At 36.8% G+C, this 18786-nt stretch overlaps 1 protein-coding gene across 3 annotated transcripts in view; it reads left to right on the top strand.

Moving 5' to 3' along the window:
• Window positions 1-18786, top strand: part of RABGAP1L (RAB GTPase activating protein 1 like) — a 655755-nt gene that overhangs the window by 65426 nt on the left and 571543 nt on the right. For all 3 annotated transcript variants that reach the window (XM_061185687.1, XM_061185686.1, XM_061185688.1), the window contains exons 3-5: window positions 687-879; window positions 9358-9568; window positions 13035-13209. In XM_061185687.1, the coding sequence (XP_061041670.1) occupies window positions 687-879; window positions 9358-9568; window positions 13035-13209 (579 nt within the window). The remainder of the gene's footprint in view (window positions 1-686; window positions 880-9357; window positions 9569-13034; window positions 13210-18786) is intronic.

The following is an 18786-nucleotide window of genomic DNA, read 5'->3' as shown; positions in this document are numbered from 1 at the left end:
TTTTATAATTTTGTTAATCAATGGATTTCTTTAAATTTATTCAAATATCTGTATTTAAATAAACAGCTATTTAAATTCATTTAACTCTGTATTTTCATATTAATGTGTTTAAGGCATTTATTTACTTAGACTTTGTGTCTCACTTGCTTTTAAGAAAAAGATGAGTCAACTTAAGTGTAAGGAAATTAGCCAATACTCCTTGACGGCTCAAGCAAAATTTGTAAAGGAGTCAGAAATGTTTATGCTATGATAGCAAAAAATATGACCTTTTAAATGATATCAACGCTACATATTATCTATTTAAGCGTATCCATTTTCCTCTTTAAAACACATAAATTTAGGATTACCCAGTTTTTAGAATACGTTTCTAAAGAGAAAAAGAAAAAAATAAGAAAAGAAAATATCTGTAAATAAGATCTTAGATCAGATGTAGTTGGAAACTGGCTGGTATGTTTCTGAAGAATCCTTTTCTGATACTAATAATACTTTAATTTAGTTGAGTTTATAACTCAGGATTTTGTATGTATCTAATGAAATTAGGTACAGCTGTATAAATTCTTGGCATTCAGTAACTATATTTAAATTTAAATATTTAGATTGTTTAAATTTCTTCTAGAAATGAAATATTTTCATTAAGTTCCAGAACCATGTTATGATTGAAACGAATTGTCTTGCTTTGTCTATAGATAGTTTCTAATGGTGATGAACAACTGGAAAAAGCCATGGAAGAGATTTTGAGAGATTCTGAGAAAGGCCAAAGCAGCCTTCTTGTTGATTGTCCGAGTTCCAGTGAGATTTCAGACCATTCATTTGGAGATGTTTCGGCCAGCCAAATAAATAAGCCGTCTCTTCAATTAATTTTGGATCCGTCGAATACAGGTACTGTATTGAACTCTTAGAAACTATAATAGAAATGGGATAAAGTGATAATGAAAATTCTAAGATGAATATTAGAAAATTTTATTAGCTTCATTTTCTAAGATCGGGGCCAGCAGCTTTTCAGTTCCCACTTTGGTTCTTATGTTTCTGTTTGTATCTCCACCTGTAAAATCAGTCTCAATGTTCTTTGAGAACTGGCTCTATGTCTGGGTATTCATTTTACCCCTAGTACTTGGCATATAGTAGGCCCTCAATAAATACTTATTGAACAAATGAATAAATTCTTGGGTATCAAAGAACAGTGTAATGGACACATTCTTTCATATAGTGTGACTTCTTACTCAGTTTGACTACAGTTAATTTCAAATTACAATTTGTGAAAATTCTAAGTAAAATAGCATATCAACTCCATCAGTGTAATAATACTGTAAAAGTATTTATTACAGTGTAATAAATAATATGTACATGCATGAATGAGTAGGATTTATAGTAGGAATACCAGCTTGTAAGTCAAAATGGTTTTGGATGCAAGAAAAGCCAAACCAAACCCAACCCAACTCCTACTTCAGCTGGTTTAAACACTGGAGGTGTGGTTTGATCTGGGCTCTGGTAGTATTTCTTTGTAAACTACTCAGCTTTGATCTTCTCCATGTCATCTTTCTCCTTAACTGGCTTCCTTTGTGGTCACAAAGTAGGTAGCTGCAGAAATTGATAAGTTAGGCTAGGTGATTTGTTCATGTCTGGTGGCCGAGAGAAAGGCTCTGATCTTTTACCCATTGAACAAAAGTTGTGAGTTTTACTCTGATTGGACCAACTGAAGCATTTTCTAGTAGTCAGGGGAATGATAAGAACCGATATGTGTAAGCCTTGGTTATATTCAAACTCCTCAGTAAGTCATTCTGACAGAGGAGATGAGATCATCCTGATTGATTTAAGGCACTCATGATCCATTTCTGAGTGTTCGTATAGGGTAAGTGTAGATATAGGCCAAAGTGCTACACAGTGGAAACACGGTAGCCCTACCTTACACTGTACCCCAAATTTATTCCTAGTGAATCAAATATTTAAATGGGAAAAATGAACCTTTAAGAAGAAAATAATGAGAATATTTTTGTGATTGTCAGGGTAGGAAAAGCCAAATCATAAAGGAAAAGCTACTTGCATTTTAATACATAAAAGCTTAAATCTGAATGAGAAAAGTACCATAATAAATATGGCTAAATGAGGCTCAGAGAAGATATTTGCCATGTGTTGGGGGTCCCCGAAAGTGCCCCTAGTTTAATGATTCATTATAAAGACTCATAGGTTTCAGTGTATATTCATATTCATGGCTAGATTTAAGTTCAAGGGGACTTTATATGTGTGTGTGTGTGTGTGTGTGTGTACACACAAGATTGGAAATAAGCCTTACAAAATATTAATTTTTGTAGTTTTTGATTGAGGGAACATGAGAGATTATATTTTTCATTGTGCTTTTCTTTATCTTTTGAATTTCGTAAATCCCTAGCCTTCCCCCAAACCCGAAGCATACTGACATCAACATTCCTGTAGTTATTTTTTTGGTTAATAGATTAATCAAAAGGAAGAAATACCTTTATCTTCTCATGTATTGATAGCTCTGATGGGTTGCTGGAATCAGTTGTCCTTTGCAATGGCCTAGATAATATTCTTATTTCTGAGCATATTTGTTAGGGACCATGTATAATGTACTTTTGTGTTTTCAACACCCATTATATTAAATACATTAAAAAAAAATGTATCTTTCCCTGAAGATCTCAGTGGATAAGAATTTCCTTTGCTTTACAAGTAAGTTTTTAAAAAACATTCTTTTCTAGTTATATATTGTTTCTTTTCATTTTCAATGAAAAGACATATGTTTTGTGTTCTCCCCAAAATTAATATATTGAAATCCTAGCCCCCAAGGTGATGGTATTAAGACGTCGGGCCTTTGGGAGGCGATTAGGTCATGAGGGCAAAGCCCTCATAATTGGGATTATGTCCTTCGAAAACAGACTCCAGAGAGCTAGCTTGTGCCTTCTGCAGTGTGAGGACATAGTGAAAAGATGCTGTCTAGAAAGTGAGCTCTCATGAGACACCAAATCTGCCAGAGCCTCAGTCTTGGACTTCCTAGCATCCAGAGCTGTGAGAAATAAATGTCTGTTGTTTATAAGCCACCCATGTGGTATTTTGTTACATAGCAGCCTGAAAGAACTATGACAAGGCATTTCAGCTGCCTCTTCATAGTTGCAGTTTTTGTTAACAGAATTGTTATGGTCGATTAAAATGACACATAACTTCAAAGGTAAGGAACTGTCTGGAAAGTATCTAGATTTAAATGGACTAAAGTGAATATTAAAGATATATAATTTGCCAATGATAAAATTAGATAGATAAGGGCTTTTGTTTAAACATCATGATAACTCGTTGGTTTTTGTCATTTGGTGATCGTATGTCCTGGCTACTTGGATTCACCTCCACAGGGAATCTGCTAATTTACTGTAATGTACTAAAATACTGTGTGGATACATAGATGAGTCTTCTCTCTCATGCTCTTTGTTATTCTTTGCATCTTTCTGCTAAGGAAGGGATGATAGAATTGAAAAGTATGACTTGAATAGGACTGAATTTATATTTAGGAGGATATGAATTTCTTACATCAGTGTGTGATTTTACGAGATCGAAACGTGTTGCCTTGTTAAAAATATTTTGCTATTTGCCTGCTTAACTTCAGATTTCCACTAGTCCTGAGTTTTGTCTACATGAAAGCTGCAGTTATGATACATTTAGTTGTGGATGAGATAGGATCTAGGTGGTACCCAGAGATGATGTGTGTTTGCCATTAATTGGTTGCTAAAAGGACCACTAGCTCTAAAAAATTTCATTTATTTACTGATTAATTCATTTGGCATATATTGAGTGTCTAGTCTTTTAGACACTTGTTATAAGTGCTGGGAATAAAAAGAGTATAGAACAGTTCCTTCCCTTGAAGAGCTGGTACTCTATAATTAAGGGCAGAATAAACTTCATTTTGATTTTAATTCATTCTATTTTAGACCTTTCATAGAGGCTAGGACATGATATCTGGAGTTCAGACCTAGATTTGAATCCAGGCTCTGTCTGCGGCTTGGGCAAGTTATTCAACTTCTCTAATGATCAGTTATCTCATCTGTAAAATAGAGATAAAATAGAACCCGTTTCATAGGGATTTAGAAGTTTAAATGATACCATCCATATAAAGTATTTTGTAAAATGCCTGGCACAAAGTAAGTACCAAATAAAATGTTTGTCATCATCAATAGTTTTGGGAATCTTGAACCTCAGAATAAAATTACATACAGTTTTAGGTCAAAGCCCAGTTATTATAACATATCACTTAAAATGGGCATGAGGGGGACTTCCCTGGTGGTCCAGTGGTTAAGACTCCGTGCTTCCACTGCAGGGGAGCACAGTTTGATCCCTGGTCAGGGAACCAAGATCCCGCATAGCGTGTGGCTCGGCCAAAAAAAAAAAAAACAAAGGGCATGGGGCAGGGTGTAGGCCCTTTACCTGCATTGACATACCTAACCCCTGGATTTCTATGGAGCAATGTTCTTTGAATACTCTAAAGATGTTGTCCTGCTGTCTTCTCTTCTCTGTCGTTTCTGATGAGAAATCTGCAGTCATTTGGATCACTTATTGTTCCCTTATCTGTAACATGCTGTTTGTCTACTTTAGATATTTTTTTCAATATTTTTGTTTTCCAGCAGTTTGATTATATGGGTGTGGTTTTCTTTGAATTTATCTTTGTTGGTGTCCACGGAGATTCTTGAATCTGTAAATTTATATCTTTTATGAAATTTAGGAAGTTTTCAGACATTTTTTAGAAAATTTTTTTGTGGGTAGTCTTTTTCTTTTCCCGTGACTCAGACAACAAAACTATTAGATATTTTCATATTGTCCTGCAATTCCTAAGGCTCTTTTCATTGTTTTCCAATCTTTTTTTTTTCTCCCTTCTTTAGTTTAGAAAATTTCTGTTGATCTGTATTCCAGTTTACTGGCTCACTATTCTGTTATCTCCTTTCTTTTGAGCCCATCCAGTGAATTTTTAATTTTAGATATTCTATTTTTCTGGTCTTAAATTTACCTTTTTACATTTTCTGTTCCTCTGCTGCGGATTTTAATATTTTCACTCATTCCAGGTTTGTTCACCTTTATGTCATAGATCATGGTTATAATACCAATTTTAAAGTCTTTAATTCCAGCAACTGCATCATTTTGGGATTGGTATCTGTTGATTGCTTTTCCCTTGACAATTTGTCACCTTTTTCTATTTTTGTTTTTTGTTTTTGTTTTTTTTGTTAGTTGAGTAACTGAATTGTTTTCCAGACTTTCTGAAACTTACGTTTTGAGATTCTGTTTCCGGAAAAAATCCTCTGAAGAATGTTGATTTTATTTTATTTTAGCAGGCAGTCCACTTGGTTACATCCAGACTGCAAGTTCTCTCTTGCTTTCTGGTTCCAAAGTCAATCAATTCCAAAACCTTTGCTATGCTTCTTTGATCTGTTCCACACAGGTATAGCATGGTGGTGAACCCAAGACTTGTGTTAGTTTATACACAGAATTAGGGGATTACCTTCTCCAACTCTCCTCCTCAGGATTTCCCCCATACTCTCTGGCTTCTTGGGGCCCATTTTCCTTCTTCTCTTGCGTAGAAAGACAGGTTTCTCACTTCAGGACAGAGTGGTGAGAGAAAAGAAAGAAAAAAAATAGCAGAGGTTTCCTTTTCCTTTTTGAACCACAAGAGCCAAGCCCCTTTGTTTGGGTGTTCTAACCACTGAGAGGTTCCTTTTCTTCGAGTTGCATATGCTATGGCACTCCATCCTTTCCCCCCAGCCCCACTTCCCACATAGTGGTGCAGCTCCAACACTGGGGCTGGCCTTGTGGTAGAACTGGGAGAGAAAAAAGAGAGAGAGAAAAAAAATAAGTTATAATTCCCCAAACGTTCTCTGGTTTACAGGGACTCTTTTTTTCTGTCCTTTGGCCAGAAAAATTGGATTTTTCTCACAGTTTTGTTGCTCACTGCACAGTTCTGCAACTTGGGCTGCCCTTAGGTCAAATGTGGGATATAAAGGATGAAAAAATGTAAAAGGGGATTCAATACTATACTGGTAGTTCTTCAAATTTTGACCTCTCTCCAATCTGTCTGTTGTTATTTACTTTTTAAAAAAAACAATCCTGGGTTTCCCTGGTGGCGCAGTGGTTAAGAATCTGCCTGCCAATGCAGGGGACACGGGTTCGAGCCCTGGTCCTGGAAGATCCCACATGCCGCAGAGCAACTAAGCCCGTGCACCACAACTACTGAGCCTGTGCTCTAGAGCCCGTGAGCCACAACTACTGAGCCTGCGAGCCACAACTACTGAAGCCCACACGCCTAGAGCCTGTGCTCCGCAACAAGAGAAGCCACCGCCATGAGAAGCCAGTGCACCACAATGAAGAGTAGCCCCCGCTTGCCGCAGCTAGAGAAAACCTGCGCACAGCAACAAAGACCCAATGCAGCCAAAAATAAATAAAATAAAATAAATTAAAAAAATTAAAAACAACAACAACAAAAACAATCCTAAGGTAGTTACTTTTTATATTCTGCCTAGTGTTTTCAGTTAATACATAGAAGCTATAGCAGACTTGTTACTTCAATTTGACTGGTTCAGTTTGAGGATCTTCAGTTCTGCTAGTTTTTGCTTCAAGTATTTTGAAGCTCTGGTATTAGGGGCATAGCCACTTTTTAAATTATGTTTTCCTTATAAATTGACCCTTTTATCATTGTGAAATGTCTCTTTTTCTCCTGTTACTATTTGTTGTTTTGAAGTCTGATTTTTCTGATATTAATAGAGCCATTCTGATTTTCTTATAATTAGTGTTTGCATGGTATATCTATTTATTTCCTCCCTCCCTCCCTCCCTCCCTCTTTTTCTTTCATCTTTTTTTTTTGGCATTTTATTTTATTTAGTTATTTATTTTTATAAATAAATAAATTAATTTTTTGGCTGTGTTGGGTCTTCGTTGCTGCACACAGGCTTTCTCTAGTTGCAGCGAGCAGGGGCTACTCTTCGTTGTGGTGCACTGGCTTCTCATGGCAGTGGCTTCTCTTGTTTTGGAGCACAGGCTCTAGGCCTGCAGGGTTCAGTAGTTGTGGCATGCAGGCTCAGTAGTTGTGCCTTGCGGACTCTAGAGCGCAGGCTCAGTAGTTGCGGTGCACGGGCTTAGTTGCTTCACGGCATGTGGGATCTTCCCAGACCAGGGCTTGAACCCGTGTCCCCTGCATTGGCAGGCAGATTCTTAACCACTGTGCCACCAGGGAAGTCCCTCTTTCTTTCATCTTTTTTTTTTTTTTTTTTTTTTATACTAACTACAACTTGTTATGTGTATTTAGAGATCTACTTTTCTTTATTTTTAAAATTTATTTATTTATTTTTGGCTGTGTTGGGTCTTCGTTTCTGTGCATGGGCTTTCTCTAATTGCGGCGAGTGGGGTCCACTCTTCATCGCGGTGCGCGGGCCTCTCACTGTCGCGGCCTTTCTTGTTGCGGAGCACAAGCTCTAGATGCGCAGGCTCAGTAGTTGTGGCTCACGGGCCTAGTTGCTTCGCGGCATGTGGGATCCTCCCAGACCAGGGCTCGAACCCGTGCCTGCTGCATTGGCAGGCAGATTCTCAACCACTGCGCCACCAGGGAAGCCCTTCTTTCTTTCATCTTTATGGAAGATCTTGGTGGCTGCAGTGTGGAGAATAAATTGGAGGAAAGAAAGACTGGAGGTTACTGCTGTAGTAATTTGGGTAATGACTATGGGGCCAAATAAAAGTGGGATGGATTCAAGAGTTACTCAAGGCATGAATAGTTGAGTGGACATCTAATGAATTCAATTTTGGACATACTGATTAATAAGATTTCCAAATGGGAATGACCAGCAGTCTGTTGTATTTTAAAGAAATTAAACAGCAAGGAAAAAGTCATTCCCTCATACTTATAACTTTTGGTGCTCTTCAGTTTCCCTCTAGTATCATTTTCCTTTATCCCAAGGATCTTCTTTAATATTCTTGTTTTCTTATGCAAATTAGAATTAGTTGTTATATCCACCCAGGGAATATTTCATTTCAGATCTTGCATTTTTTAGCTCTAGAATTTCTTTTGGTTCTTTTTTCTGTCTTCCATTTTTCTCCTTCTTTTGTTAGGTGTTTTTCTTTAATTCCTCTATCATATTTATAATAGTTATTTTAACACTCTTGTCTACAATTTTGTCATCTGTCTTTTTTGGATCCATTTATGTATTGTTTTTGTATTTGGGGTATACAGAGTTTCATGAATCTGTGAGCTACACAGATTTTGTAAAACATTTATTTCTTCAGAAAGCTTTTTCCCCACCCTTTCCTCTTTTGTAGGATTCCAATTACACATACGTTAGACCATTTGAACTACTTGATCTACCGTGTTCATCAGTCACCAAAGCATAGTTTTTCAATAGAAAAAAAGTGGTGAAGGGTGCATGATTTAGTATAATATTTGGGAGCTGGAGTGGGGAGGTTGGGGATGGCTTTTGTGAATTATTTATTAATATCCTGAAAGTGTAATCCTGGTATTGAGAATTAGAGCATGCCACAAGGATCTAGTCTGGGTGAGACAGGCTGCTTAATTTTGTACAGCATGGATGTGGGTAGTAGGAAGAGTTGGAGACTAGCTGAATGTGGGTTTTTAGGTGGGGATGGGGAGAGTGGCAGAGGGGAAGCTTTATACTACCTGATATATGCAGATATGTACTCTCTAACCACAGTTGGGACTTTGCTATGTGCGTGCTGTGCTTAGAATTAAAGTGGATTTTTTTTTTTTTTTAAAGAATTGGAAGCAATCATAGGATAATTCATCAAAATAATTATTTTGAGGAAAAATTTTTCATTGAAATACTTACATAGTTTGTAGAAGCCAGCAAGCTAGGAAGGAGAAAAATAAGGAGCTTGACTTTTGTTGGTATTAGTATGAGATGGAACATTTTAACATTGTTGACTTTTGCTGAGGAATTTAGGCTGATTAATAAATTTGGTGCTATGCAGGATCTTTACCAGAGACACTTTTAACTGATTTTAGTTTTGTTTAATTCTCATTAGTTTTAGGATAATTCACACTGTCTTTAGTGTAGTCTTTTCTCCTTATTGTTTTATATCATTTGAACTGCGTATTTTTGATTTTTTAAAATACAAAGCTTAGAATTTTTTTTTTCTTTTCCTCTAAAGAAGTTATAGCTAAGTAAGATAATACTTTGAGAGCTCTGAAGTACAAAATGGCCAATTCCAGAACTCTAAGTTAAGATGTAGGATAAACATTAAAAGAAATGAAAACACAGAGAGACCTAAATTTTATTTGCAATTTTTCATTTGTTTTTGGGCAATAGGTGAAATTATACTGTGAAGTTTTATATTAACTTTTGAGTGTTTCTTTTTTTTTTCCTTCAGAAATTTCTACACCCAGACCATCTTCTCCAAGTGGAATACCTGAAGAAGATAGTGTTTTATTTAACAAACTGACCTACTTAGGATGTATGAAGGTTTCTTCCCCACGTAATGAAGTGGAGGCTTTACGGGCAATGGCAACTATGAAATCTTCCAGTCAGCACCCCTTTCCTGTTACTCTGTATGTGCCAAATGTTCCAGAAGGTTCTGTGAGGTAAGCTCTAATCCTTTATTACCCCCTTAGACATGTGTGAAGTTTTTTTGGGTAGTGGTGATGATATTTTATCATAAGTGAGGCCTTGGACTTACTCTGAATTTACTTTTACTCTGTAGCCATGCAAAGTAAACATGTTTAGGTTTAGACTGTATTCCTTATTTGCAAGGGGCATTTGTAAAATTTGCTTAGAATACTATAAATGCAACTATAACTGTAAAAATACCTATGATTTGTGTTTCACCTTGTCATGTAACAGTGGTTCAAAAAACTAGAGTGATCCCTTGATTTCAAGCTCTTTACGTCAGACTGGAAAGAAGCAAAATGGCTTTTTCTCACATGCTTCACTAGGAATAATATTTAATGTCATCTGAACCTTGAATTTCTTTAAATGTAAATCAGATAACTGTTATTTTCCTACATTCAGCCCTCCAGTAGCCTCCAATCACACTTGTGATTATATTTGAAATTCTTACCATGTCTGGCCCTGATGATCTGCTTTGACCTGATCTTCTGCCCTTCTCCCCTCTCTTCCCTCCCTCCTTTGCTCTCTCACTTCTTTCACTACATTTACTTCATTCATTCATTCACTTCATTCATTTGCTACATTCCAGTCATAGTAGCCTCTTTGCTGTTTCTCAGACGCAGTCATGAATCCTGCCTCAGGGCCTATCAGTCAGGATTCCTACCTCAGGGCTTTTGTGTAGTCTCTTTACTTTGCCTAAACAAGCTTTCCTTGGTTTTCCAGTGGCTTTTTCACTTCTCTCCGGTTTCACCTCAAGAAACCTTTTTATCAAAAGAAGGCTTCTTTTTCTTCCTCCCTGTTTTTCTTAACAGGGTTTATTTTTTAGATCACTTTTAGGTTCACAGCAAAATTGAGCACAAAGAACAGAGATTTCCCATCTCCCAGATGTGCACCCCCCCACCTCCCCCAAACACACCTCTCACCATCAACATCCTCTTCCACGTGGTACATTTGTTACAATTTTTTATTTATTTTTAAATTATTTATTTATTTATTTATTTATGGCTGTGTTGGGTCTTAGTTGTGGCACACGGGATCTTTCGTTGCGGCGCGTGGGCTCTTTGTTGTGGTGCGCAGGCTCTCTAGTTGTGCACTGACTCCAGAGCGCGTGGGCTCTGTAGTTGTGGCGCGCGGACTCCATAGTGCACACGTGGGCTTTGTAGTTGCGGCGCGCTGGCTTAGTTGCCCTGCGGCATGTGGGATCTTAGTTCCTGGACCAGGGATCGAACCCATGTCCCCTGCATTGGAAGGTGGATTCTTAACCACTGGACCACCAGGGAAGTCCCCACATTTGTTACAGTTGATGAACCTACATTGACATAATTTTCCAAAGTCCATAGTTTACCTTAGGGTTCACTCTTGGTGTTGTACATTCTATGGGTTTGGACAAATATATAATGACATGTATCCACCATTAGAGTATCATACGGAGTACTTTCACTGTTCGAAAATTCCTGCCTTCTGCCTGATCGTCTGTCCCTCCCTGCAACCGCTGGCAACCACTGATCTTTTTACTGTCTCCATAGTTTTGCCTTTTCCAGTAAATTATATAGTTGGAATCATGTAATAAGTAGCCCTTTCAGATTGGCTTCTTTTACTTAATAATAGGCATTTAAGGTTCCTTCATGTCTTTTTGTGGCTTGATAGCTCATTTCTTTTTAGTGCTGAATAATATGCTATTGTCTCGGTGTACCACAGTTTATTTTTCCATTTGCCTATGGAAAGACATTCTGATTGCATCCAAGTTTTGGCGATTATGAATAAAGCTTCTGTAAGCATCTGTGTGTGGGGTTTTGTGTAGACGTAAGTTTTTAACTCATTTGAATAAACACCAAGGAGTGTAATTGCTAGATCATATAGTATGGGTATATTTAGTTTTGTAAGAAACTGCCAAATTGTCAAAAGAAGCCTCCTTTGATCATATCATAACTATCCCTCTTTCTTTTTACTGGGCCTTTTTTCCTTCATAGAACTTTTCTTTGACTTGATATTATATATTTATTTGCTTATTTGTTTATTGTCTATCTTCCTCACTAGAATATAGGTTCAATGGGGGCAGGTTATTGGTATTTTTTCCTGCTACAGCTTCTGTCTGATAGTACTGTCTAGAGCAGTATCAGTCCATAGCAGGGTTTTAGTAAATATTTGCTGAATGAACAAATAAATGAACCAGGTCTGGGAAATTAGGTTGAATGTGTCTTGAACCTATACTATTCTCTGAAGACTGTTTTAATCTCTTCCAAATCCTTTCTGATTTGCCTCATTCTCTGAAGTTTAGAATGTGAGAAAAGTTCTAAGTACCAAACTAATAGCAATATAAATTTACAAGGTTTTGGTAAAAATGCTTTGACTTTTTCAGGAAAGCATTTTGTAGGTATATTGTTTGTATGGTATCTCTTAACAGTAAAAGGCATTTTGATATTTGTATCTATTGAGTTTCAAAGTGCCAAACATACCTTAACAAAGACTTAGTGTTTTGATTTGCCTCTCTATTCCGAGTAGGTCCTCCTCAGTTCTACAATTTGAGATCCTGAGGTGGTCTTGAGGTTTTGGATCAAACTAGGGCTTAGGATTTGTACAGGGAAAGTCAGAGAAATATTTGCTCCTAAGTCTCACAAACTCCTTTTACCTGTTAAATTCCATTGTTAAGTTTATCTTTGGAACCACTCTGACCTTCTTTAGGGTAAGAGAAGTCTTTGTTGAACGATGAATGACCTGGACTTGGATAAACTTACAGGTGCTGCTTTAAATAGAAATGAACTCTCCAGAGATGGTCTGTGCTATTTTTTTTTTTTTTTAATAATTTTATTTATTTATTTATTTATTTATTTATTTATGGCTGTGTTGGGTCTTCGTTTCTGTGCAAGGGCTTTCTCTAGTTGCGGCAAGTGGGGGCCACTCTTCATCGCGGTGCGCGGGCCTCTCACTATCGCAGCCTCTCTTGTTGCGGAGCACAGGCTCCAGACGCGCAGGCTCAGTAGTTGTGGCTCACGGGCCTAGTTGCTCTGCGGCATGTGGGATCTTCCCAGACCAGGGCTCGAACCCGTGTCCCCCGCATTGGCAGGCAGACTCTGAACCACTGCGCCACCAGGGAAGCCCCCGGTCTGTGCTATTTTTTACTGGCATTCCTCTTGCCATAACAGAACAAGACTAGCATTTAGGGATGCGTGACATCGATTTTACCAGGCAGTGTATTGAAAGTAAATGAATTTGATCATAGGACACAAAAATGAAGTAATTGTCAACAGAAGGTGAAGAATTTGTGTGTTTGTGTGTGTGTATAGCAAAAATATGAAGATAATTGTTTTCTTGCTTTATTAGTACCAGTTTATTTTTGTGATTTTAAGATAATTATTTTGTATGTTATTGGCATAGTAAAACTGTTTGCCTTTGTTCTTTGATAGTTAATATTTTATCTCATTTTTCATCACTGTTCTGCAGAATCATAGACCAATCCAACAACATGGAGATAGCATCTTTTCCAATTTATAAGGTGTTATTCTGTGCACGTGGACATGATGGGACAGTAGAGAGCAATTGCTTTGCATTTACAGAGAGTTCCCATGGTTCAGAAGAATTCCAGATACATGTTTTCTCCTGTGAAATTAAAGAGGCAGTAAGTATAATATGTTGTAGCAATTCGCTATTGAGGTGAATTAGGGTAATATTTTCGAACTCTAATTTCACTGTCATATAATTTAGTATGTATGACCATATACCATATTACATAAATTTGGAATATCTTTCTGAAGAGAAAGTTAATATTTATAATGGCATAGAGCCGCATATGGAAAGCTAAATCTGATAACTCTGTGCACTAAAGTGGTACTCTCAGTTTAACATATGTAACAGAAAAATCTCCCTTGATAAGCTGTCCTCCCACCCCACCATGGTAGTAATTGCTCAGACTTAGAAAGGAAGAATACTTTTTGCCCCTCTTTTATTGTTTTGCCTAAGTTGGTTGGTCTATGTGACTTTAAAAAATGTCTGTAACAATCCCTGTTTCTCTGCTGGGCCTTTCACTTAGATACTGCAGTAAGATTGTTTCATAGATGTCTGTGATTTTCACTGGTGATCATTTATTATGTGCATTCATTCAGAGGCTGGCTTTTGCTCTATAGAACTGGTATTAATTATAAATACAAATGCTCCCATACAGCAGGGTTGTCAACCTGTAGTCCTTTGAAGATGCCAGTGAGTTCCTCCTACCAATTATTAAATGGTAGTTTATTCTTAGACTCAGAATCAAATGGCTGTTACATACATGGAGAAATTGCCTTCTTTTCTGTATCTATTGATTTCTCCCCAAATTAAAAATAATTTGCACTTTTAGAACTTTAGTACTTATACAACCATTTCAAAGGCATTAATAAATGGATTTGGATGGGCAAGGTCTCAGGTGTGTTTGCTTTTGGAAATATAAATTGTCAGCAGAAAATGCTGAAAGTAGCAGTTGTTCTATTTTCTCTTTACTATGAAACATAAATAAACCATTGTATTAACAGGAGTTCTGAGAGTTTATTTCTGGCCACAACATGGGAACTCATAGAAATGTAGATTTCTGTGTGTCTGATACTAAGCGTGAGGGGTATGTCAGTTGTTATGCCCTGGTGATTAATTTTTTTTACACAAAAATGAACATGTATAGACATAGAAGTCCTCTGTCAGAACCATGCCTGTGTAAGAAGTTCAAATTTGTTTCTTTTTGTTTGTTTTTTATATAGTTCTGAATTTATTTCATCCCAATGTGTGTATGTATATATACCTACAGACACATACATAATACCTATACATATACCGATACTGACTACTTGGCCAAGTGTGTGATAGGTAGAGTGAATGAGTACAAGTATGCCTGGCACATAGGAGGCAGTGAATATAAATATGTTGAAAGAATGTGTGTGTGTGTTTGTAAATTGGGGGGTCTATTTCTGATCCTTACAACTCCACTACAGAGGTGGGGAAGCAGATGGTAGAGTCCTGGCATTTCATGTTGGCAACCATCATTTAACATACCTGTGTGGATTCTGGATAATTGGTGCTCAACAGTAAGAAAGAGAACTTTGAAGAATTGGAGAACCTGCTGCTTGGAGAGGCAGAAACACTGCTGTAGAAGGAAATTGAAAGGCACCTGGTTGCAAGCATTTTTCATAACTGTGATGGTATGAAACTCTCTTTTTGGATTATAGCATCCACTTGTTTATGGGGGGGGAATATTTGTCATTTTTGAGAGCTTTAACAGTGGGTAAGCAGTGGATAAAACTGGGGGGGAATTCTCGGCCTGACCATTTTGGATATAGTATTAAATAGTATTAATTGTATTTCTGGAGAGGATATTTGGTACATTGTAGGTTGTGATAAAGTGATGTCCATTTATTATTTAATTTTTTTGAGTAAATTTTTCAGAGTGTTACATTCTGGGACATTGGTGGTAAAATTCATTGTTTGAAGGAGAAATAAATGACAGTTTTTATTGAACTTTATTATGAGAGATCATTTCTGTAACAACCCGGTATAAATATAGGGCTTATGACTGGCACTGCGCTAAGCATTTACTTGATACTCATGACATTTCCATAACATAGATGGTATTTATTTAGACTAGTGACCTTATGCTCCTCTTTGCCTGGAGCAGTCCTAGTTTATGCCTGTTGTCCAAGTATATTATTAAAGCACTTCATTTTATTCTCAAAAGTGCTCTGGTTTGGCTGACAGATTTTATGGTTACCCTTTCCTTGTCCAAGGGCTGAGAGAATAGATGATAAAGCTGGTTTCCTAAGGAAAGTTTATGACTCTGAAGACCCATTTAATTTTCAGTCACAGCTTTCCTGTTGCTTTATTATAAAAAGTAAATATGGATTTTTACCTTTCAGTTATGCTTTATAAAGGGATTTCTCGGTCATATAGCTTGCATTCCAGCAACCTTTGGGTTTTACTCATGCCTTTTATAGAATGTCTGACATCTTCCTCTCTCCCCTCAAAAAATAATTACTTGTCTTTTTGTTTCATTTACTGGTTGTCTAGTTATCTGTTTCCTGGAAGTTTCTTGTTGTGTGGTGAAGGGACAACATTAGTCCTTAGTATTTGGATCCCTCTTAATGGACACAGACAATTGGCAAAGATAGCTCAGGAACAGATGACAGACATTCTTATTGCTTAAATATGTACCATGCAGCAGTGGCACTAATTTGTTTTCCATTGTTTGCAGAGTCCCTGATGAGATTTGAAGAAGTTTGTCAGTTAAAGGCAAGAAGACATCTTCTCAAGAGGGAGTAGCAGCATGGCTGCCACTACCAGTTATCACTGTGATGTGCTCTTATTTCACCATAATATCCCACAAGCAGCAGGCACCAACAGTGGTAGAGGGGAGGCCCAGTGAGGGTGATGGCTTTGTTGGACCTGTGACGCAAGGATTAGGGGTTCCCACAGAAGGGTTAGGACACATTTGACTTATTGCTCTGGCTGTTCTTCTGTGGGACTCTGCTGGAGTGGATCTCAATTATCTATGGCAAAAGAGTTGGGGAATCCAGCCAGAAGTATCTTGATGCTGATGATCTTTGTACAGGGAGAATGATGTGCTAGAGTTCTGCTGAAGAATTACAGACAGAGCAGAGTATCAGAAAGCACGGTGCAAAAAGCCAGAGAGGCACCTATTCTTGTTGCATCTTTATGAATATATTACACAAAACTGTTTTTAAAGATAATTAGTTGACTCTCTTTAAGAATTTATTTCTACTACTCAGTGTAACCATTTTCTTCAAAACAGATTTGCTGTTTGTTTGTATGTTATGACATACTTACCATTACTAGCAATTCTCAGTGTTGTGTTTTAGAAGCAGGTTGTTATCAGCTGGTGTTACAGGCATTCAGAGGTATTTCATAATACCAAGGGTATCATTAGGAACATCTTTACTCTTAATGCATTGGTTTTTCTTAGGGTTGCTGGTACACTACTATGTAAAAGAAAACCTAATTCCTTGTATGAGAAAATATTATTGCTAAACTATATTTATTGAGATGGTATTTTAGCAAAATGCCTTATTTTGGAAATTAATTTAGAAGTTATATTGTTTTTCTCAAATAAATTGATTTTTGTAATTAAAAAAATTCTTATATGATTGCCGCTTGTTTTAGTTCCTTTCAATTAGTAATATATTTGAGCAAGTTGTTTTTAAAATTTTAACACATATTTTTCTGGGTATCTTTTATAGGATGACTTTTCTACATTTACTTTTTTTGGGTGAACATTTTCTTGATAAATGTTTTTAAAAGAGTTGCTCCTTTTTCACTAATATTAGTGAAAAGGCTTTATCTTAGAAGAATTTGCTATGTTATTTTATTTTATTTTTAATTAATTTATTTTAAAATATTTTATTTATTTATTTATTTGGCCGCGTCGGGTCTTAGTTGTGGCACATGGGATCTTTTGTTGTGGTGTGCGGGCTGTTTGTTGTGGCGCGCGGGCTTCTCTCTAGTTGCGACAGGCGGGCTCAGTAGTTGCGGCATGCAGGCTGTCTAGTTGTGGTGCAGGCTCTAGAGTGCACGGGCTTAGTTGCCCCTCTGCATGTGGGATCTTAGTTCCCTGACCAGGGGTCGAACCTGCGTCCCCTGCATTGGAAGGCGGATTCTTAACCACTGGACCCCCAGGGAAGTCCCCCTGTATTACTTATTTTAAGTAAATATTTCATTTAATAGCATTTCTTGGACTGTTAATGTGTAATACATAATTGAGAATTTGGAAAATACTGAAATACAAAAGAAAATAAAAGTTACTCAGAATTCCATCAGAATTAAGATTTTGGTGTATCTCCTTTCCACATATCTACATGTGTCCTCCTGCCCACCTCTTCAAAAACAACAACAACTCCAAGAGATAGTTTGTGTTTAACTAATGCTTTCTGTAGGTAGGTGCTGCCTCTGGGGAAAAATTGTACTGTATTATTTGTCAATAAACCTTTTGACTTCTGCAAAGAAAATGCCTGTTCTAGATTATTTTGTGTGCGTGTGTGTTTGTGTGTGTGTATTTAATAGTGTGACATGTATAGAAATGTTTTCCATGGTATTATGTTTTAAATTTTTTCATGATGAAATTGATTACCCAGTTTGTTCCAATAACTATAGACATTGATAATCATTGTTTTTGAAGCTACTCTACCTTACCAATTCTTGGATCATCATTCCAGCTTATTCACAGACTCTAGAAGTCACAAATGATTTTAACCTTGTTGTTGGAAATAGCAACTTCTAAGACATGGTCAGGATTAAATGCAGTTTGATTGCTGTTAATGTACTGTTGTGTCCTTCCTCCAAGAAGAGAGAAAGGTGTAGTCTGATTTTCCCCCCATCATTCTCTACCACTCTGGCTCAGCCCCATATGCTTAGCCTTTTTAAAAAGAAATTCCTGAGCCTTGCCCATCTACTTTAGAATTTGCCAAGTTCTTTGACTTTTTTTTGGTGTGGCCTGATGTGTAGGCTTGCGGACAGCTCTGATACAAAGAAAATGAAATAGAAGAATATAGGAGAGAAGAGAAAATAATAAATAGGGTTGGGGTTTAACTTTACTAATGTATCAAAACCTAAGTACAGGTATTCTATTTTCACATATGATGTTTTCTTAAAAATATGCTTAAAAATGTTTTCTTAATACACATAAAATGTAAATAAGAGACGTCACATTTTATTTGGAGTTAGGAAGTGGGGAGTACTCAAAGAACTGAAAATAGTTTAAAGTCCCTGTTTACACTTTACCTTGTAGGCATAATCTTCAGTGACTTATTTCTAGCATGTTCTTTGATTCTGTTTTCCTCTATAACATTTAAATTATTGAGCTAAGTCCAATAAGGGTCCAATTGAGGCTGAACATATCTGTTTTTGCCTTAGCTAATGATTCCTCCCATTCACCCCAAGCACATTCAACTTACATGTGCTGAAATGAAAGCTCCATGTACACAGCTGTATCCCTCTCTCCTAGAATAATACTTAGTACACAGAAGGCACTCAAAAAGTATTGGTTGAATGAATGAGTGAACTTATTGTCTTAATTGTATAAGATTTGAGGTCTACAGTTCTTATTAATATCAATCCTTTGCTGCTTTGTTGCTTTTACTCATTTATATAAAATTATAATGAGATAACACTTTAACATATTAAAAAATTTTACAAATGCTGTGATACAAATATGATGCTATTGATT

The sequence above is a fragment of the Eubalaena glacialis genome, chromosome 3, assembly GCF_028564815.1.
Source record: "Eubalaena glacialis isolate mEubGla1 chromosome 3, mEubGla1.1.hap2.+ XY, whole genome shotgun sequence".
In the NCBI taxonomy this organism is placed as follows: domain Eukaryota; kingdom Metazoa; phylum Chordata; class Mammalia; order Artiodactyla; family Balaenidae; genus Eubalaena; species Eubalaena glacialis.
Note: the sequence above shows the minus strand (reverse complement) of the source record. Positions and strands in the feature narration are given on the sequence as shown.